Raw genomic sequence first — 17,598 nt, 5'->3', positions numbered from 1 at the left:
CACGAGGAAAAGTAGAAGATAAGTTGGTAAAATGGAAACTTTAACGACCTTTTTGAAGTTCGTTAATGTTCCGCCAGGAACCATCCTTTCCATCCGCTGAGTCAACTCGTTTTGGTGAAACCTAGTTCCGTGAGGCGGAAATGGTACAAATCCCACGTGAAAACTACGTGGGCAACTGACTTCAGACCACCTTGTTCCGATTCCACGTTTGCATAAAAAGATATTTGCACATAACTATAAAAGGGGCTTTTCCTGTTGGTCCGAATTCCCATTCGACCGACACATTTTAAAATTCTACTTTTGAGTACGGTATATAATAATTATCGATTAAGCGATATTTCGAAGAAAAATAATCCCATTCCACCGACACCATGAAAAATATGCGTATATGTATATTTATATCAAAAATTAATAAAATTAAACTAAAGGAAATTAAGCACGGATTTCAGCCATCCGTGGTCTCGAGGTAGAACGGCCGACTGCTGTTCTGTAAATCCAAGTTCAAATATCTGTTGGGGAAGGTAAGTTCAATTTTTATGTTTCAATAAATTATCTAAATCTAAGTGTATAATTTTGCTTGGAATATGACTTGACGATGGAGAATGTTAAAATATTGAATAAATTCTGGCACATATGAATTTTAGGGGTAAGGTTAGGTAAGTTTAGGTTTTTCTGTTGATCCGAATTCCCATTCGACTGTCACATTCTAAAATTCGATTTTTCAGTACCATATATAATATTAAAAAAATTAAGGTGTAATAAATCCCTTGAAATACAAAATTGAATCATCTCTTCTCGATTGTGTTGCTGTAAATTTTTACGATGTTCAGTAATGTGACATGTAGAATAATATATTCGATAATAAATTTGAAATTTTTTCTCAGAAATTTATGTTTTTTAATTATAATTAGTTTACTTATTAAAATTTGCGATTAAATAAAGAAGCGGTTTCTTGTCGGTCGAATGGGAATATCGTTTACTTATCTGTCATTCTATACCGAATTTTTAAAATGTTTCGGTCGATTTGGATTTCGGTCAAATGAGACTACAGCGTAAAATGACTTTTCATTCCTTTGACGTTGTATTGTTATTTAAATCTATTTATTTATTTGCCAATTTCATTTTTACCAGATTCCGTGTGTAATATGCTGAGCGTGGATTAATTCACCAGCTTGCTTTAAGGATATACTTCAAATCTTAAATCTCTACACTTATTTCGTGTTTGATTTTGTCTTATTTCCTCCTTCCATCCCCATGGCAACGCTGGACCTAGCGGAAGCTTAAAAGATATTTTGTTCGGTAACTATGAAGATGGTTGTGTTCCGTTCAGAAAACAACCTTTCCGCTGGATGGAGTTCGGAACACAAATCCAACTGTTTTTCGCGTTGAGGTATATCCGTTAATTAATTAATCCATTTGTTGAAGTATTATATATGGCTTAGAGATAATTTTCCACTCCCTATCCTGCTAGTAGTATTTTTGTGTGTTTATAAGCTCCACCGATTTTTCAAAAGACAAATAATATGATGGAAATTCGTTCTTAAACTATTTCACAAGTAAAATATGTTGTATAAAAAGTCAAAAGTTTTATGTTTTACATTTAACAGCAAGCTGAGTAATACACGAAGTAAATTTTGAACCCTGATGAGGTGTACTCTTCCGCTTATTCACGGTAATTTGGCACCCATTGCAGCCTGCGAAAGTACATAACTTATTTTCTATACGAGGTACATGGATTCTTCTCTTTTAAGATTTAAATTATATATACACTTCAGGTTATTAAAAAGCTCTCGGAAACTCCAAAAATACAAATTTTCTCTTTGAAAGGTAATTTGGTGGCTCTTTGAAATATGCAGTCATATGCTGACCTAATGGGAGAAACCTTGAGGATAATCACTCATTATGAACGTTATTAGTTATTCCCTAACAGTGGTCTAGCCAGGATTTTGGTTCAGGAGGGGCGGGGGGAAACAATTAAAAGAAAAGAAACCGAAAAAATTAAAATACAGCCTTACGAATCGGGGTGCGTTAACCCAGTGCTCCCCCTCCCCCTGGTTTTACCTTTATCCCTGGTTAATAAATAAAACTTTTAAATTTAACTTACATTAATTTAGCAGAAATATTTTTTTCCTGTACGTGCTGTGGACGTTGCTCAAAATTTTTACTTTTATGTGTATCCGTGACTAGTGTATTGGTAAGTGTTAGGCGCTTCCGGGTTTGTGGGAATTGCGCGCATCAATTTCAGGTGATTCGGGTAAGCTCATTTCCCCGAAAACGCCTACATTAAATTCGATCATAACTTGATTGACCCCGTTTTAGAAATATCATAATATAACCTATAGTAAACATGAATATTAAGCACGCACCAAAACAAAACGTATACGACGAACGTGTACTACATGTAGTCGAATCTATACACTTTTTCGTGGAATATTACTGGCCGTTTCCATAGGAGAAAATTATTCTGTTTTCTATTACAAGACGTTTATGGAGATAGAAATACTAAAATTTAAACGGTGTCTATCTAATACTTCTATGCCAATCAAATGGCATTCAGCCTTATGAATCTTGGGTAAAATATAAATGCCACTGATAAAATATTGACTAATAACTTCTTTCTTTTTTATGTTGACTTAAATTGGCTGCCTAGTTCATTTAGTTCAGTTTACGCGGTAAATAATATCATAAGTGTATAATATTATAACATAAGTGTGACACTTCATATTCCTCACATTTAAAAATTTTACCGAGAGCTATACACAAGACAAACTGCATTACGGGCTTCGACGAAGTTTAGCGTCCGCTGGCTCCCGCGTCACACGTAGACTTTGACAGCGCCTCGCTAGGGGGATATTTTCTTCTTGTGATGACGTCACTTCGTATAGCTCTTAGACTCAGTAAAATATTCCCCAAAGGGAAAAACTTACGGAACAATATTAGATTTTTTTTACTAAATATCAGCTTCACACATCGTCTGCATGGGTTCAGTTGAAAACTTTTATATTGGGTGCAAAGTAAAATTCGGACTTCGCCTTTAACAACATAAATAGAACTTATAAAAATCTAAACATCAAAGATGATGTCAGGTTACTTGGCGAAATTATCCGACAAATAATTAGTTAAATAAATAGAACTTATAAAAATCTAAACATCAAAGATGATGTCAGGTTACTTGGCGAAATTATCCGACAAATAATTAGTTAAATAAATAGAACTTATAAAAATCTAAACATCAAAGATGATGTCAAGTTACTTGGCGAAATTATCCGACAAATAATTAGTTAAATAAATAGAACTTATAAAAATCTAAACATCAAAGATGATGTCAGGTTACTTGGCGAAATTATCCGACAAATAATTAGTTAAAATAACAGAAATACATTTTTGTAGTGTAGCCAACCCAATTTAAAGCAGCGGGTAAATTTTAATGGCAGACTGATATTCCTACCAATCTAACGCGTTTTTTTTAGCGTCTGCCTCTAGTATAGAGGAAGGAGGCTGTTATTTTCGTACCTGATGTATGTGGTAGTAATGGTGGTGAATAATACAGTGGAATCTTTAGCTTTAGGTCCCCGGGAATCAATGAAATCTCTTCAACGACACTCGATATAAATTTAATTCAGGCGTCATTCGATTGGTATTACTTCTCTTTATCTACCTATGCCAATGCTGAGCCGAGATTTTAAATCAAAAGGGTAAAGTCAAGAGTTCTAGGAGGAAGAGGCTACTATTGTGTCTGCGCCATCTTGATAAATACTGTTTGTACATAAACTCCTTAGTAAGTTACGTCGTTTTAGTGCTGTTAACCAATTATGCTTTTCCCATGTAAGCCTACCAACAGTCTTAAGTTGAACGTGTTAAAGTTGTCTGACTCAAAATTATCTTTGTTCATCATCTGCAAGTTTCAGCAAAGACACATCGTTAATTCAAAAGTTGTCCGCTTTTAATAATCCATTTAAGTAACGCGTGATAAAACGGATGTCTCTGTTTGCCAAGCCTATAGAAAGGCTTTTTCGGAAGCAGGCATGGGCAAAATCATTACTAATTTTTAGATATTCAAACAAAATGACAAACAACATTTTAAACAATAGAGGAATGTTTGCTGGGTCGTTTTTATATATTTAAGTGCCCCGGACTAATAATAAGTATAATATATTCATTTTAAGGCCTAACCATAGAGTAACCCAATCGCATAGAGCGGAAGGCCCTATGTAAGCGCATGAAACATTAATCCTAATATCCTTATCAGACAAGGCGTAGAAAACTGAGTTAAGTAAACCGAAGTTTCATTTTCGTAACACATTTTAGTATAAAAAATAAACTGTGGTTTCATAAACCGAGTCTAAACCCGGTTTTACAAGCCTAGTCTGAAAGGGGTATAACGGGGCCAACTAGTTTCCCAGGCGTGATTAAATACAATATAGTTCGAAGATAGATGGTGTGGTTTTTCTTACTTTTTTATTTAGAGATTGTACATTTCCTTTAATCCAACTTGTTATTTCACGCCTCGAAAACAAGGCGTACGAAAAGTGAGTAGTTTACTCTATGGGTTCAACAGTTAAAAATATATTTTTAAACGATGGCTTCTATTGATAACTACCACTGGTTTTGTTAATATTTATTTGAGGTAATAGTGCTTCTTAAATCAAACGTAAGGTGCACGGGGCCTGCCTGCTCAACTCCAATTAAGCAAACACGTATTTAAACATCTTTATTAAGAATTAAGATATGGGATTAATAATTGAGGTTAAATTCTTGTTAGTTTAGTTAAGGTTGCCAAATTAAAATACTCTTCAATGTTCATCTGACGACGTTTTCATTTGGTTACTTTAAATCTGGCTTCCAGTGACGTTGAAAGATGGAACTACGCTCTCCTGAAAAGTCATTCAATAAGTTAAAATTAAAATTTCCCACCTTTTAATAGCCTTGAGAATCGGTAGGAATTAATGAGCTAACCTTGACTTCCTTCACTGTTTTCCCTCCAGCTCCGTCGGCGATTGGAACGATAAAAAAGTCGTGGAAAACTACTCCCACAGTTTAACTTCGCGTTTCACCCAACTCTGTTGCGAAGGTTTAACGTGTCGTGTGTGTCAGTATTTTTTAAACCAACTTTTCACACCATGTTTGTTAAAAGCAATTAAAATTTTAATATACATGTTTATCAAAGTAATACAATAAAATAAAACTATAATAAATTTTTTAAATCTAAAAAAACCATAAAACGTTTTATTTGTCGAAATAGGCAATAAGTAATGCGGCAGCTTTTCTTAATTCTTTGGCATCGTGTTGGTTGGCGAATATCAGAAATTCAAGGGCGTTGTCGTCGTTGAGTTGACCAATCAAGGTACGCTCGCTGATTTGCCTTAGGCCTAGGATACCTTGCATTTCTCCGATCTGAAACATTTTGCGGGCAGTGTCGCCAAGATCGGACGGTGGTTTGTTCAGATAGATGTAAAGGAGAAACGCCTCCAATTCCTGTCCATTCATGTCCTCACTGAGGTCCACCAGACCCTCCTGATTCTCCTTCATCTGGTGTTGGAACATGGCCTTAAAATAGGGAGATCTGGCGGCGAGAATGCACTTGTGGGCGTCGTACATTTGACCATCAGAGGCTTTCAACTTGACATCCGGGCATATCTTCTCCTCGTAGACCATCTTCAATACCTCGGCCCCTAAATCCAACGAGGTGCTTCCACCAGCTTCCAACTGAATTCTTACTGTTGAGACCGAATTTTTTAATTCGAAGTGAGCCATAACGTTGCATTCCAAAGTGAGATGTCCGCCCGGCAACCAATCTTCCGCGTTCTTTCGGAGTTCTTGTAGGGTACTAAATTTATAACATCCAGGCCCAATTTTTAAATCATCGAAATCGTATTGTGGCCACTGCTTTTCTATCGCTTTCTTTCTACGCGAGTCAATCAGCGATACGTTAAAACTGGCCTTCATGAAGTTCATGTTTTCCGGTAACACATCGGTTTTAAGATATACGTGAACAAATTCATCGGTTACGCCAATGAAACCCTGTGGATAGATTTCTAAGTAGAACTTCACCCCGTAGTCGGTTCCCTTGGTGCAGGTAAACGGCGGACTGCGAATAAAACTTCCTATCTTGACCGGATATTCGAGGAAATTCTCAATCTTCCACACTAACCGGAAATGATGTGGTTGGTTCTTTGTGTTAGCGAAACATCCGTGTTCGAGTTTCGAGGCCATGCTTATTTTTATTCTAGACCGAATATTCTTGAGACGACAATGTACGAATTTCAAGCCTAACTGAACATCTAACTTGACAATATTAGCAGGATCTTTAATTCTGTAGGACCCGACCAACTTTGATCTCGCACTGTTAGCGCTATTTCAGCGACTGATTCGCCGTTATTCTGTAAAAATATATTTTCCCGTTAGGATGATTTTTGCGCATTATCAAACAATTTTTTATATTGGCTTCAACGCAAAATGGATGTTCTTATGCCAAAAAATCAACTTTTAATCAACGAAGTTACTACTAATATTTTTGATATATATTTTACAATTGATATATTTTTATTAATATTTATATTTTAAACAAAAGAAACAAATATTCAAAAGCATTCGCTTGTAAAATCGATAGCGGCTAACAGAGTTTCTTGGTTGGCGCAACGTTTCTGAGATATTTTTTCCTTAAAGGGCAGAAAACTCGTTTAAAAATTAATATTTTTGAAAATAAAACCGCAAAGTAGACTAGGTTTTAAAAGAAGGTTTCTGCAAAACGGTTGGAGTCCTTGAAGTATGTGTTTTATCGGAATTTCAACGCCCAACGATAAAATAACCGTTATTATTTAAGACAGAGCCTCGTAGCTTAAGATTTGCTATATTAAACTCAAGGAGTTTCTTATGCCGACGAAAATCCAATAATGCATTAGCTTGTTGCATTGGCCGCTACATGCTCTTACGTAAACTAAAAAGTACAAATTGTAGTTAGATTTGCACACTCTACGTAAACGTTTTCTCCACCCTTGTAAATGAAGGATAAAATAGGACGTTAGATGGCGGATCTTCAACTTCAAGATTTCAACGTTCGAAGCGATGTTCTTTATTTTTCTTAGTGAAATACTTAAAGGAGCCTCATTTCCTAACGATAAAGAGTCGAATGGGTGAAACAAATATAATGCACACGGTCTCAGGAAAAAGACTATTAGCGGAAAGCCTATACGCGTAGCGAGTAACTAGACAAGCCTGGGGACGGCATGTTAATCAATGTGTTTTGTGCCAAAAAGACTTAACCAAATAGCAAGAACGTTTAAAAGTTTACAATAATTTTGAATATTTATTTCTGGAACCAAGAAGTTAAACTTTTACATTTCAAGGAATTTATTAGCGCCTTCCCTTGCATGCATTTTCATAAAAAAGATAAATTATTCGAATATTTTTTTTTAAAATAGAGCTAATACCCAAGGCACCACCTTCGACCACATAATCAATGTTGCTTGTGCGTGATCAAGTAACAGGTGGCCAGGTAACAATGCGTAGGACCCAACAGCTCCCTACACTAACTATTACCGTTAACCTCAGCAAGTTTTTATGGGAAGGGGAAACCGAAGATCTCGGTGGAAAACCCCTTTAACCAGCGTACAAACTCTACGCAGAAGGAGTGGTTCCGGATTGATTGTTGTTATTAGTATGTATAGCAATAATTAAGTTAGCAAATGCAAATTAATAAAACTATTATCATGATTATAACTTTCAATGGAGAAAACGAAAATGGCCGACCGGAAAAATGTAACTGGACGTAATTGTAAATTACTTCCTTGCGATCAAAGGTTTACAATGAGTCAAGAAGCGGACAATGTAAGACATCCACAATAATATAAATCTAACTCATTGAGCAGGCGATAAATAACAAAAATCATCCAAGCAGTCGAAAATTCATCAAATAAATACAGAACCGGAACTATTAAAAATTTTTGAAATCAATATTCTTCTTTAAAATAAAATGTTAAAAATTAAATAAGCGAAAGGTCTAGTGGTTTGAATATCTGACTCTTATTAAGAAGGCCTAGGTTCAAACCAAAGCAACGGAATATTTATTTTAAAAGGCGATCCCATTCCTACTATTCCCTGCCGCGCCCGGTGTCGTCAAGAAGTTAGGTTATCTGACTATAACTCAGAAGGCCGGTTTTCAAACCCCGGCTTCTAAATTTTCCTTTTAAAGGCAATCATCTAGGTAAGGATTACTAATTCTCGCTCCGAAGGCCCGGGTTTAATAGCCAGCATCGAAATTTATCTTCTTATAGGCGATCTTCTGGTGTCGTCTAGTGGTTAGGATATCTGACTCTCACTCAGAAGTCCCGGGTTCAAACCCCGGCATCGGAATGTTTCTTTTTGATGGCGTCCCTCTACCTATTATTTCAAATATGATAGCGCGGAATGCCATTGTTTCTTACATATTCCATCGTCCGGTGTCGTCTAGTGGTAAGGATACCTGACTCTCACTCAGAAGGCCTGGGTTCAAACTCCGGCATCGGAATGCTTCTTTTTGATGGCATTCCTATACCTATTATTTCAAATATGATGGCGCGGAATGCCTTTGTTTCTTACATGTTCCATCGTCCGGTGTCGTCTAGTGGTTAGGATATCTGACTCTCACTCAGAAGTCCCGGGTTCAAACCCCGGCATCGGAATGTTTCTTTTTGATGGCGTCCCTCTACCTATTATTTCAAATATGATAGCGCGGAATGCCATTGTTTCTTACATATTCCATCGTCCGGTGTCGTCTAGTGGTAAGGATACCTGACTCTCACTCAGAAGGCCTGGGTTCAAACTCCGGCATCGGAATGCTTCTTTTTGATGGCGTTCCTATACCTATTATTTCAAATATGATGGCGCGGAATGCCTTTGTTTCTTACATGTGCCATCGTCCGGTGTCGTCTAGTGGTTAGGATATCTGACTCTCACTCAGAAGGCCCGGGTTCAAACCCAGGCATCGGAATGCTTCTTTTTGATAGCGTCCCTCTACCTATTATTTCAAATATGATAGCGCGGAATGCCTTTGTTTCTTACAGCTGCCATCGTCCGGTGTCGTCTAGTGGTTAAGATATCTGACTCTCACTCAGAAGGCCCGGGTTCAAACCCCGGCATCGGGATGCTTATTTTTTATGGCGTCCCTCTACCTATTATTTCAAATATGATAGCGTGGAATGCCTTTGTTTCTTACACGTGCCATCGTCCGGTGTCGTTTAGTGGTTAGGATATCTGCCTCTCACTCAGAAGGCCCGGGTTCAAACCCCGGCTTCGGAATGCTTCTTTTTGATGGCGTCCCTCTACCTATTATTTCAAATATGATAGCGCGGAATGCCTTTGTTTCTTACACCTTCCATCGTCCGGTGTCGTTTAGTGGTTAGGATATCTGACTCTCACTCAGAAGGCCCGGGTTCAAATCCCGGCTTCGGAATGCTTCTTTTTGATGGCGTCCCTCTACCTATAATTTCAAATATGACAGCGCGGAACGCCTTTGTTTCTTACACTTTCCATCGTCCGGTGTCGTCTAGTGGTTCGGATATCTAACTCTCACTCAGAAGGCCCGGGTTTAAACCCCCGCATCGGAATACTTCTTTTTTATGGCGTTCCTCTACCTATTATTTTAAATATGATAGCGCGGAATGCCTTTGTTTCTTACATCTACCATCGTCCGGTGTCGTTTAGTGGTTAGGATATCTGACTCTCACTCAGAAGGCCCGGGTTCAAACCCCGGCATCGGAATGCTTCTTTTTGATGGCGTCCCTCTACCTATAATTTCAAATATGATAGCGCGGAATGCCTTTGTTTCTTACACCTTCCATCGTCCGGTGTCGTCTAGTGGTTAGGATATCTGACTCTCACTCAGAAGGCCCGGGTTCAAACCCCGGCATCGAAATGCTTCTTTTTGATGGCGTTCCTATACCTATTATTTCAAATATGATGGCGCGGAATGCCTTTGTTTCTTACATGTGCCATCGTCCGGTGTCGTCTAGTGGTTAGGATATCTGACTCTCACTCAGAAGGCCCGGTTTCAAACCCCGGCATCGGAATGCTTCTTTGTGATGGCGTCCCTCTACCTATTATTTCAAATATGATAGCGCGGAATGCCTTTGTTTCTTACACCTTCCATCGTCCGGTGTCGTCTAGTGGTTAGGATATCTGACTCTCACTCAGAAGGACCGGGTTGAAACCCTGGCATCGGAATGCTTCTTTTTGATGGCGTCCCTCTACCTATTATTTCAAATATGATAGCGCGGAATGCCTTCGTTTCTTACACGTGCCATCGTCCGGTGTCGTCTAGTGGTTAGGATATCTGACTCTCACTCAGAAGGCCCGGGTTCAAACCCCGGCATCGAAATGCTTCTTTTTGATGGCGTCCCTCTACCTATTATTTCAAATATGATAGCGCGGAATGCCTTTGTTTCTTGCAGCTGCCATCGTCCGGTGTCGTCTAGTGGTTAGGATATCTGACTCTCACTCAGAAGGCCTGGGTCCAAACCCCGGCATCGGAATGCTTATTTTTTATGGCGTCCCTCTACCTATTATTACAAATATGATAGCGCGGAATGCCTTTGTTTCTTACAGCTGCCATCGTCCGGTTCAGTCTAGTGGTTAGGATATCTAACTCTCACTCAGAAGGCCCGGGTTTAAACCCCCGCATCGGAATACTTCTTTTTTATGGCGTTCCTCTACCTATTATTTTAAATATGATAGCGCGGAATGCCTTTGTTTCTTACATCTACCATCGTCCGGTGTCGTTTAGTGGTTAGGATATCTGACTCTCACTCAGAAGGCCCGGGTTCAAACCCCGGCATCGGAATGCTTCTTTTTGATGGCGTCCCTCTACCTATAATTTCAAATATGATAGCGCGGAATGCCTTTGTTTCTTACAGCTGCCATCGTCCGGTGTCGATTAGTGGTTAGGATATCTGACTCTCACTCAGAAGGCCTGGGTTCAAACCCCGGCATCGGAATGCTTCTTTTTGATGGCGTTCCTCTACCTATTATTTCAAATATGATAGCGCGGAATGCCATTGTTTCTTACACATTCCATCGTAAGGTGTCGTCTAGTGGTTAGGATATCTGATTCTCACTCAGAAGGCCCGGTTTCAAACCCCGGCATCGGAATGCTTCTTTCTGATTGCGTCCCTCTACCTATTATTTCAAATTTGAAAGTGCGGAATGCATTTGTTTCTTACACCTTCCATCGTCCGGTGTCGTCTAGTGGTTAGGATATTTGACTCTCTCCCAGACGGCACGGGGTTCAAACCCCGGCCTCGGAATGCTTCTTTGTGATGGCGTCCCTCTACTTATTATTTCAAATATGATAGCGCGGAATGCCTTTGTTTCTTACACCTTCCATCGTCCGGTGTCGTCTAGTGGTTAGGATATCTGACTCTCACTCAGAAGGACCGGGTTGAAACTCTGGCATCGGAATGCTTCTTTTTGATGGCGTCCCTCTACCTATTATTTCAAATATGATAGCGTGGATAGCCTTCGTTTCTTACACGTGCCATCGTCCGGTGTCGTCTAGTGGTTAGGATATCTGACTCTCACTCAGAAGGCCCGGGTTCAAACCCCGGCATCGAAATGCTTCTTTTTGATGGCGTCCCTCTACCTATTATTTCAAATATGATAGCGCGGAATGCCTTTGTTTCTTACAGCTGCCATCGTCCGGTGTCGTCTAGTGTTTAGGATATCTGACTCTCACTCAGAAGGCCCGGGTTCAAACCACGGCATCGGAATGCCTCTTTTTGATGGCGTCCCTCTACCTATTATTTCAAAAATGATAGCGCGGAAGGCCTTTGTTTCTTACACCTTCCATCTTCCGGTGTCGTCTAGTGGTTAGGATATCTGACTCTCACTCAGAAGGCCCGAGTTCAAACCCTGGCATCGGAATGCTTCTTTTTGGTGGCGTCCCTCTACCTATTATTTCAAATATGATAGCGCGGAATGCATTTGTTTTTTAGGTCTTCCATCGTCCGGTGTCGTCTAGTGGTTAGGATATCTGAATCTCATTCAGAAGGCCCGGGTTCAAACCCCGGCATCGGAATGCTTATTTTTGATGGCGTCCCTCTACCTATTATTTCAAATATGATAGCGCGGAAGGCCTTGGTTTCTTACTCCTTCCATCGTCCGGTGTCGTCTAGTGGTTAGGATATCTGACTCTCACTCAGAAGGCCCGGTTTCAAACCCCGGCATTGGAATGCTTATTTTTGAAGGCGTCCCTCTACCTATTATTTCAAATATGATAGCGCGGAATGCCTTTGTTTCTTACCCTTTCCAACGTCCGGTGTCGTCTAGTGGTTAGGATATCTGACTCTCACTCAGAAGGCCCGGGTTCAAACCCCGGCATCGGAATGCTTCTTTGCGATGGCATCCCTGTACATATTATTTCAAATATGATAGCGCGGAATGCCTTTGTTTCTTACACCTTCCATCGTCCGGTGTCATCTAGTGGTTAGGATATCTGACTCTCACTCAGAAGGCCCGGGTTAAATCCCCGGCATCGGAATGCTTCTTTTTGATGGCGTCCCTCTACCTATTATTTCAAAAATGATAGCGTGGAAGGCCTTTGTTTCTTACTCCTTCCATCGTCCGGTGTCGTCTAGTGGTTAGGATATCTAACTCTCACTCAGAAGACCCGGGTTCAAACCCCGGCATCGGAATGCCTGTTTTTGATGGCGTCCCTCTACCTATTATTTCAAAAATGATAGCGCGGAATGCCTTTGTTTCTTACACTTTCCAACGTCCGGTGTCGTCTAGTGGTTAGGATATCTGACTCGGGAGTTGCGTTTGCGCTTTTGGAGAGTGCAGGTCGTTCACTTTTGCTCTCCGTGTTTCGTCGCGCTAAGCCCGGGCCTGCTTTTTGCTGGTTTATTTTTACTATCTGTTATTATTCGTTAATTTTATTTAATAGTTGTTAATTTTATTTAATAGTTGTTAATTTTTAATCTCGTTTTCCCTCCTGGGTGTTTCTACCCAGGATGGACGCATTCAAAAGATCGGTTTTTATTGATTTTAAACGAAATCTACCAAGTTTTGAAGTTGTGTCTACGGCGGTGATTGCGAACTTTGGTCTGGATTGTGCTTCTGCTTTAGTTGTCTGTGATGAGGGTGGTTACATTCTCACCTTGAACACTTTGGCCGATGTCGAGGGCGTTATAGATTCGGGCTTGGATATTGATGGTGAGATATATGAAATTTCAAGCGTTTCTGCGAAGACTGTGACTGTCGCCTTTTCGGACTTACCTGAGTTTGTGACTGATGAAGCCGTTTTATCCAAATTAACGTCGCTTGGCTGTGAAATCAAGGGTCCGCTTGTTTGGCATAAAAAGGCATCATTCTATTGCGGACTTCGTACCGTTCGTGTTACCTTACCTGAGAGTCTGTCATCATTACCATATCGCTTACGAGTTGCCGATGCTGTTGGTCGAGAGAAGTTTTACGCTGTCCGACATGATTCTCAGTTGAAAATTTGTAATAAGTGTTATTCTCCTGACCATATTTATCGCCATTGTCCTGATTTTAAGTGCTTTAAGTGCCAGAAGCAGGGACATGTTGTTCGGGAGTGTCCTCTATGGCCCCGGATGGCATCCCGCGATTTAGAAGCGGCGTCGGGCGGTGGTGGTGACGGTGAAGCGATGGTCATCGATCCTGCCTCAGTCGCTATTCCTCAAGGTTCTCCGGTCCGGGCCGGTAGTGGTGAATCTTCCATCGTCGATGCCGGTGTCAAGTCTGATCCGCGTCGGAGTGCTAAGCATTCGCTGTCGTCAAGCGATGGCGATGTCGGTAAGAAGCTGTCTTCTTCTTCTGGCTCTGCTACGAAAGTTCAAAGGGTTCCCGTTGCTATGCGTCTGCTCCCTTTCAAGGGTCATCGCCGGCCTGAGTGGTGGCCTAAGGAGGTTGCTTGGCCGCCATCTTCAGAGAACGAATATTTTGCTCGGGTGTGTCGGTATCAGGGTCAGCCTGTTACCAGTCCTCTGTATAAGGACTTTGTGATCCCGGATGATTACGGTTTCAACGTATAAGTTACAAATTAATGGTGATGGATTTTCTTAATGTTTTGCGGCCTTTTCTGTGTTCTGTCGGTTCTAAGCCTTTGCTTCTCATTTTCAATAAGGAGTTTTTTTTTTCGTTAATTTATTTCTTCTTAATCGTCTTTAATGCTGTTTATTATCTAATTTAGCCTATTTTTGTTCATGAATTCTTTCTACAACATGTACTGCCTAATAGTGTTTGATACGTTGCTTAATTTTTTTATTTCTCACTATTGTTTAATCAATATTATCTAATCGTTTTTCTTTCTTTATCGCTGTTCATTTTTCGCGACCGATTTTTCAAATGTTACTTCGTATTTTTTTCTTGTTCTATTATCTTGTTGCATTTCGCTTTTTGTACCATACACGCGTCGTGTATTTTTTTAATGATATAATTAAAAAAAAAAAAAATATCTGAATCTCATTCAGAAGGCCCGGGTTCAAACCCCGGCATCGGAATGCTTATTTTTGATGGCGTCCCTCTACCTATTATTTCAAATATGATAGCGCGGAAGGCCTTGGTTTCTTACTCCTTCCATCGTCCGGTGTCGTCTAGTGGTTAGGATATCTGACTCTCACTCAGAAGGCCCGGTTTCAAACCCCGGCATTGGAATGCTTATTTTTGATGGCGTCCCTCTACCTATTATTTCAAATATGATAGCGCGGAATGCCTTTGTTTCTTACCCTTTCCAACGTCCGGTGTCGTCTAGTGGTTAGGATATCTGACTCTCACTCAGAAGGCCCTGGTTCAAACCCCGGCATCGGAATGCTTCTTTGCGATGGCATCCCTGTACATATTATTTCAAATATGATAGCGCGGAATGCCTTTGTTTCTTACACCTTCCATCGTCCGGTGTCATCTAGTGGTTAGGATATCTGACTCTCACTCAGAAGGCCCGGGTTAAATCCCCGGCATCGGAATGCTTCTTTATGATGGCGTCCCTCTACCTATTATTTCAAAAATGATAGCGTGGAAGGCCTTTGTTTCTTACTCCTTCCATCGTCCGGTGTCGTCTAGTGGTTAGGATATCTAACTCTCACTCAGAAGACCCGGGTTCAAACCCCGGCATCGGAATGCCTGTTTTTGATGGCGTCCCTCTACCTATTATTTCAAAAATGATAGCGCGGAATGCCTTTGTTTCTTACACTTTCCAACGTCCGGTGTCGTCTAGTGGTTAGGATATCTGACTCTCACTCAGAAGCCCCGGGTTCAAACCCCGGCATCGGAATGCCTCTTTTTGATGGCGTCCCTCTACCTATTATTTCAAAAATGATAGCGCGCAAGGCCTTTGTTTCTTACTCCTTCCATCGTCCGGTGTCGTCTATTGGTTAGGATATCTGACTCTCACTCAGAAGGACCGGGTTCAAACCCTGGCATCGGAATGCTTCTTTTTGATGGCGTCCCTCTACCTATTATTTCAAATATGATAGCGCGGAATGCATTGGTTTTTTAGGTTTTCCATCGTCCGGTGTCGTCTAGTGTTTAGGATATCTGACTCTCACTCAGAAGGCCCGGGTTCAAACCACGGCATCGGAATGCTTCTTTTTGATGGCGTCCCTCTACCTATTATTTCAAATATGATAGCGCGGAATGCATTTGTTTTTTAGGCCTTCTATCGTCCGGTGTCGTCTAGTGGTTAGGATATCTGACTCTCACTCAGAAGGCCCGGGTTCAAACCCCGGCATCGGAATGCCTCTTTTTGATGGCGTCCCTCTACCTATTATTTCAAAAATGATAGCGCAGAATGCCTTTGTTTCTTACACCTTCCATCGTCCGGTGTCGTCTAGTGGTTAGGATATCTGACTCTCACTCAGAAGGCCCGGGTTCAAACCCCGGCATCGGAATGCCTCTTTTTGATGGCGTCCCTCTACCTATTATTTCAAAAATGATAGCGCAGAATGCCTTTGTTTCTTACACCTTCCATCGTCCGGTGTCGTCTAGTGGTTAGGATATCTGACTCTCACTCAGAAGGCCCGGGTTCAAACCCCGGCATCGGAATGCTTCTATTTGATGGCATCCCTCTACCTATTATTTCAAATATGATAGCGCGGAAGGCCTTTGTTTCCTACTCCTTCCATCGTCCGGTGTCGTCTAGTGGTTAGGAGATCTGACTCTCACTCAGAAGGCCCGGGTTCAAACTCCGGCATCGGAATGCTTCTTTTTGGGGGCGTCACTTTACCTATTATTTCAAAAATGATAGCGCGCAAGGCCTTTGTTTCTTACTCCTTCCATCGTCCGGTGTCGTCTATTGCTTAGGATATCTGACTCTCACTCAGAAGGACCGGGTTCAAACCCTGGCATCGGAATGCTTCTTTTTGATGGCGTCCCTCTACCTATTATTTCAAATATGATAGCGCGGAATGCATTGGTTTTTTAGGTTTTCCATCGTCCGGTGTCGTCTAGTGTTTAGGATATCTGACTCTCACTCAGAAGGCCCGGGTTCAAACCACGGCATCGGAATGCTTCTTTTTGATGGCGTCCCTCTAACTATTATTTCAAATATAATAGCGCGGAATGCATTTGTTTTTTAGGCCTTCTATCGTCCGGTGTCGTCTAGTGGTTAGGATATCTGACTCTAACTCAGAAGGCCCGGGTTCAAACCCCGGCATCGGAATGCCTCTTTTTGATGGCGTCCCTCTACCTATTATTTCAAAAATGATAGCGCAGAATGCCTTTGTTTCTTACACCTTCCATCGTCCGGTGTCGTCTAGTGGTTAGGATATCTGACTCTCACTCAGAAGGCCCGGGTTCAAACCCCGGCATCGGAATGCTTCTATTTGATGGCATCCCTCTACCTATTATTTCAAATATGATAGCGCGGAAGGCCTTTGTTTCTTACTCCTTCCATCGTCCGGTGTCGTCTAGTGGTAAGGATATCTGACTCTCACTCAGAAGGCCCGGGTTCAAACCCCGGCATCGGAATGCCTCTTTTTGATGGCGTCCCTCTACCTATTATTTCAAAAATGATAGCGCGGAATGCATTGGTTTTTTAGGTTTTCCATCGTCCGGTGTCGTCTAGTGGTTAGGATATCTGACTCTCACTCAGAAGGCCCGGGTTCAAACCCCGGCATCGGAATGCTTCTATTTGATGGCATCCCTCTACCTATTATTTCAAATATGATAGCGCGGAAGGCCTTTGTTTCTTACTCCTTCCATCGTCCGGTGTCGTCTAGTGGTAAGGATATCTGACTCTCACTCAGAAGGCCCGGTTTCAAACCCCGGCATCGGAATGCTTATTTTTGATGGCGTCCCTCTACCTATTATTTCAAATATGATAGCGCGGAATGCCTTTGTTTCTTACATTTCCCAACGTCCGGTGTCGTCTAGTGGTTAGGATATCTGACTCTTACTCAGAAGGCCCGGGTTCATACCCCGGCATCGGAATGCTTCTTTGCGATGGCATCCCTGTACCTATTATTTCAAATATGATAGCGCAGAATGCCTTGGTTTCTTACACCTTCCATCGTCCGGTGTCGTCTAGTGGTTAGGATATCTGACTCTCACTCAGAAGGCCCGGTTTCAAACCCCGGCATCGGAATGCTTCTTTTTGATGGCGTCCCT

At 41.2% G+C, this 17,598-nt stretch overlaps 1 protein-coding gene and 31 non-coding genes across 32 annotated transcripts; 31 read left to right on the top strand and 1 right to left on the bottom strand.

The window, feature by feature from the left end:
- Nucleotides 1–5,123: 5,123 nt before the first annotated feature.
- LOC149968816 (speckle-type POZ protein-like) lies at nt 5,124–6,384 on the bottom strand. The gene is made up of 2 exons (XM_090173314.1): nt 6,152–6,384; nt 5,124–6,088 (listed from the first exon to the last, which is right to left on the bottom strand). Exons 1-2 carry the CDS (start codon nt 6,211–6,213, stop codon nt 5,227–5,229), a joined length of 924 nt encoding a protein of 307 aa, XP_090029440.1. The 5' UTR covers nt 6,214–6,384; the 3' UTR covers nt 5,124–5,226.
- A 1,896-nt stretch (nt 6,385–8,280) lies between these two features.
- On the top strand, nt 8,281–8,352 carry TRNAE-CUC (transfer RNA glutamic acid (anticodon CUC)). The gene has a single exon. It is a non-coding gene; the product is annotated as a tRNA-Glu (tRNA).
- Nucleotides 8,353–8,588: 236 nt separating this feature from the next.
- Nucleotides 8,589–8,660, top strand: TRNAE-CUC (transfer RNA glutamic acid (anticodon CUC)). The gene has a single exon. It is a non-coding gene; the product is annotated as a tRNA-Glu (tRNA).
- A 236-nt stretch (nt 8,661–8,896) lies between these two features.
- Nucleotides 8,897–8,968, top strand: TRNAE-CUC (transfer RNA glutamic acid (anticodon CUC)). Its single transcript has one exon. It is a non-coding gene; the product is annotated as a tRNA-Glu (tRNA).
- An 82-nt stretch (nt 8,969–9,050) lies between these two features.
- Nucleotides 9,051–9,122, top strand: TRNAE-CUC (transfer RNA glutamic acid (anticodon CUC)). The gene has a single exon. It is a non-coding gene; the product is annotated as a tRNA-Glu (tRNA).
- A 236-nt stretch (nt 9,123–9,358) lies between these two features.
- On the top strand, nt 9,359–9,430 carry TRNAE-CUC (transfer RNA glutamic acid (anticodon CUC)). The gene has a single exon. It is a non-coding gene; the product is annotated as a tRNA-Glu (tRNA).
- Nucleotides 9,431–9,666: 236 nt separating this feature from the next.
- Nucleotides 9,667–9,738, top strand: TRNAE-CUC (transfer RNA glutamic acid (anticodon CUC)). The gene has a single exon. It is a non-coding gene; the product is annotated as a tRNA-Glu (tRNA).
- An 82-nt stretch (nt 9,739–9,820) lies between these two features.
- TRNAE-CUC (transfer RNA glutamic acid (anticodon CUC)) lies at nt 9,821–9,892 on the top strand. The gene has a single exon. It is a non-coding gene; the product is annotated as a tRNA-Glu (tRNA).
- An 82-nt stretch (nt 9,893–9,974) lies between these two features.
- TRNAE-CUC (transfer RNA glutamic acid (anticodon CUC)) lies at nt 9,975–10,046 on the top strand. The gene has a single exon. It is a non-coding gene; the product is annotated as a tRNA-Glu (tRNA).
- A 236-nt stretch (nt 10,047–10,282) lies between these two features.
- TRNAE-CUC (transfer RNA glutamic acid (anticodon CUC)) lies at nt 10,283–10,354 on the top strand. Its single transcript has one exon. It is a non-coding gene; the product is annotated as a tRNA-Glu (tRNA).
- An 82-nt stretch (nt 10,355–10,436) lies between these two features.
- On the top strand, nt 10,437–10,508 carry TRNAE-CUC (transfer RNA glutamic acid (anticodon CUC)). The gene has a single exon. It is a non-coding gene; the product is annotated as a tRNA-Glu (tRNA).
- Nucleotides 10,509–10,744: 236 nt separating this feature from the next.
- On the top strand, nt 10,745–10,816 carry TRNAE-CUC (transfer RNA glutamic acid (anticodon CUC)). Its single transcript has one exon. It is a non-coding gene; the product is annotated as a tRNA-Glu (tRNA).
- Nucleotides 10,817–11,515: 699 nt separating this feature from the next.
- Nucleotides 11,516–11,587, top strand: TRNAE-CUC (transfer RNA glutamic acid (anticodon CUC)). Its single transcript has one exon. It is a non-coding gene; the product is annotated as a tRNA-Glu (tRNA).
- A 390-nt stretch (nt 11,588–11,977) lies between these two features.
- On the top strand, nt 11,978–12,049 carry TRNAE-CUC (transfer RNA glutamic acid (anticodon CUC)). Its single transcript has one exon. It is a non-coding gene; the product is annotated as a tRNA-Glu (tRNA).
- Nucleotides 12,050–12,131: 82 nt separating this feature from the next.
- TRNAE-CUC (transfer RNA glutamic acid (anticodon CUC)) lies at nt 12,132–12,203 on the top strand. Its single transcript has one exon. It is a non-coding gene; the product is annotated as a tRNA-Glu (tRNA).
- An 82-nt stretch (nt 12,204–12,285) lies between these two features.
- Nucleotides 12,286–12,357, top strand: TRNAE-CUC (transfer RNA glutamic acid (anticodon CUC)). Its single transcript has one exon. It is a non-coding gene; the product is annotated as a tRNA-Glu (tRNA).
- Nucleotides 12,358–12,439: 82 nt separating this feature from the next.
- TRNAE-CUC (transfer RNA glutamic acid (anticodon CUC)) lies at nt 12,440–12,511 on the top strand. The gene has a single exon. It is a non-coding gene; the product is annotated as a tRNA-Glu (tRNA).
- Nucleotides 12,512–12,593: 82 nt separating this feature from the next.
- Nucleotides 12,594–12,665, top strand: TRNAE-CUC (transfer RNA glutamic acid (anticodon CUC)). Its single transcript has one exon. It is a non-coding gene; the product is annotated as a tRNA-Glu (tRNA).
- Nucleotides 12,666–14,577: 1,912 nt separating this feature from the next.
- TRNAE-CUC (transfer RNA glutamic acid (anticodon CUC)) lies at nt 14,578–14,649 on the top strand. The gene has a single exon. It is a non-coding gene; the product is annotated as a tRNA-Glu (tRNA).
- Nucleotides 14,650–14,731: 82 nt separating this feature from the next.
- Nucleotides 14,732–14,803, top strand: TRNAE-CUC (transfer RNA glutamic acid (anticodon CUC)). The gene has a single exon. It is a non-coding gene; the product is annotated as a tRNA-Glu (tRNA).
- Nucleotides 14,804–14,885: 82 nt separating this feature from the next.
- TRNAE-CUC (transfer RNA glutamic acid (anticodon CUC)) lies at nt 14,886–14,957 on the top strand. The gene has a single exon. It is a non-coding gene; the product is annotated as a tRNA-Glu (tRNA).
- An 82-nt stretch (nt 14,958–15,039) lies between these two features.
- On the top strand, nt 15,040–15,111 carry TRNAE-CUC (transfer RNA glutamic acid (anticodon CUC)). The gene has a single exon. It is a non-coding gene; the product is annotated as a tRNA-Glu (tRNA).
- Nucleotides 15,112–15,193: 82 nt separating this feature from the next.
- Nucleotides 15,194–15,265, top strand: TRNAE-CUC (transfer RNA glutamic acid (anticodon CUC)). Its single transcript has one exon. It is a non-coding gene; the product is annotated as a tRNA-Glu (tRNA).
- A 390-nt stretch (nt 15,266–15,655) lies between these two features.
- On the top strand, nt 15,656–15,727 carry TRNAE-CUC (transfer RNA glutamic acid (anticodon CUC)). Its single transcript has one exon. It is a non-coding gene; the product is annotated as a tRNA-Glu (tRNA).
- An 82-nt stretch (nt 15,728–15,809) lies between these two features.
- TRNAE-CUC (transfer RNA glutamic acid (anticodon CUC)) lies at nt 15,810–15,881 on the top strand. Its single transcript has one exon. It is a non-coding gene; the product is annotated as a tRNA-Glu (tRNA).
- An 82-nt stretch (nt 15,882–15,963) lies between these two features.
- On the top strand, nt 15,964–16,035 carry TRNAE-CUC (transfer RNA glutamic acid (anticodon CUC)). The gene has a single exon. It is a non-coding gene; the product is annotated as a tRNA-Glu (tRNA).
- A 698-nt stretch (nt 16,036–16,733) lies between these two features.
- Nucleotides 16,734–16,805, top strand: TRNAE-CUC (transfer RNA glutamic acid (anticodon CUC)). The gene has a single exon. It is a non-coding gene; the product is annotated as a tRNA-Glu (tRNA).
- An 82-nt stretch (nt 16,806–16,887) lies between these two features.
- TRNAE-CUC (transfer RNA glutamic acid (anticodon CUC)) lies at nt 16,888–16,959 on the top strand. The gene has a single exon. It is a non-coding gene; the product is annotated as a tRNA-Glu (tRNA).
- An 82-nt stretch (nt 16,960–17,041) lies between these two features.
- On the top strand, nt 17,042–17,113 carry TRNAE-CUC (transfer RNA glutamic acid (anticodon CUC)). Its single transcript has one exon. It is a non-coding gene; the product is annotated as a tRNA-Glu (tRNA).
- Nucleotides 17,114–17,195: 82 nt separating this feature from the next.
- Nucleotides 17,196–17,267, top strand: TRNAE-CUC (transfer RNA glutamic acid (anticodon CUC)). The gene has a single exon. It is a non-coding gene; the product is annotated as a tRNA-Glu (tRNA).
- Nucleotides 17,268–17,349: 82 nt separating this feature from the next.
- Nucleotides 17,350–17,421, top strand: TRNAK-CUU (transfer RNA lysine (anticodon CUU)). Its single transcript has one exon. It is a non-coding gene; the product is annotated as a tRNA-Lys (tRNA).
- An 82-nt stretch (nt 17,422–17,503) lies between these two features.
- TRNAE-CUC (transfer RNA glutamic acid (anticodon CUC)) lies at nt 17,504–17,575 on the top strand. Its single transcript has one exon. It is a non-coding gene; the product is annotated as a tRNA-Glu (tRNA).
- The last annotated feature ends 23 nt before the right edge of the window (nt 17,576–17,598 follow it).

The sequence above is a fragment of the Leiobunum rupestre genome, chromosome 1 (assembly GCF_980474605.1).
Source record: "Leiobunum rupestre chromosome 1, qqLeiRupe1.1.hap1, whole genome shotgun sequence".
Lineage (NCBI taxonomy): Eukaryota > Metazoa > Arthropoda > Arachnida > Opiliones > Sclerosomatidae > Leiobunum > Leiobunum rupestre.
Note: the sequence above shows the minus strand (reverse complement) of the source record. Positions and strands in the feature narration are given on the sequence as shown.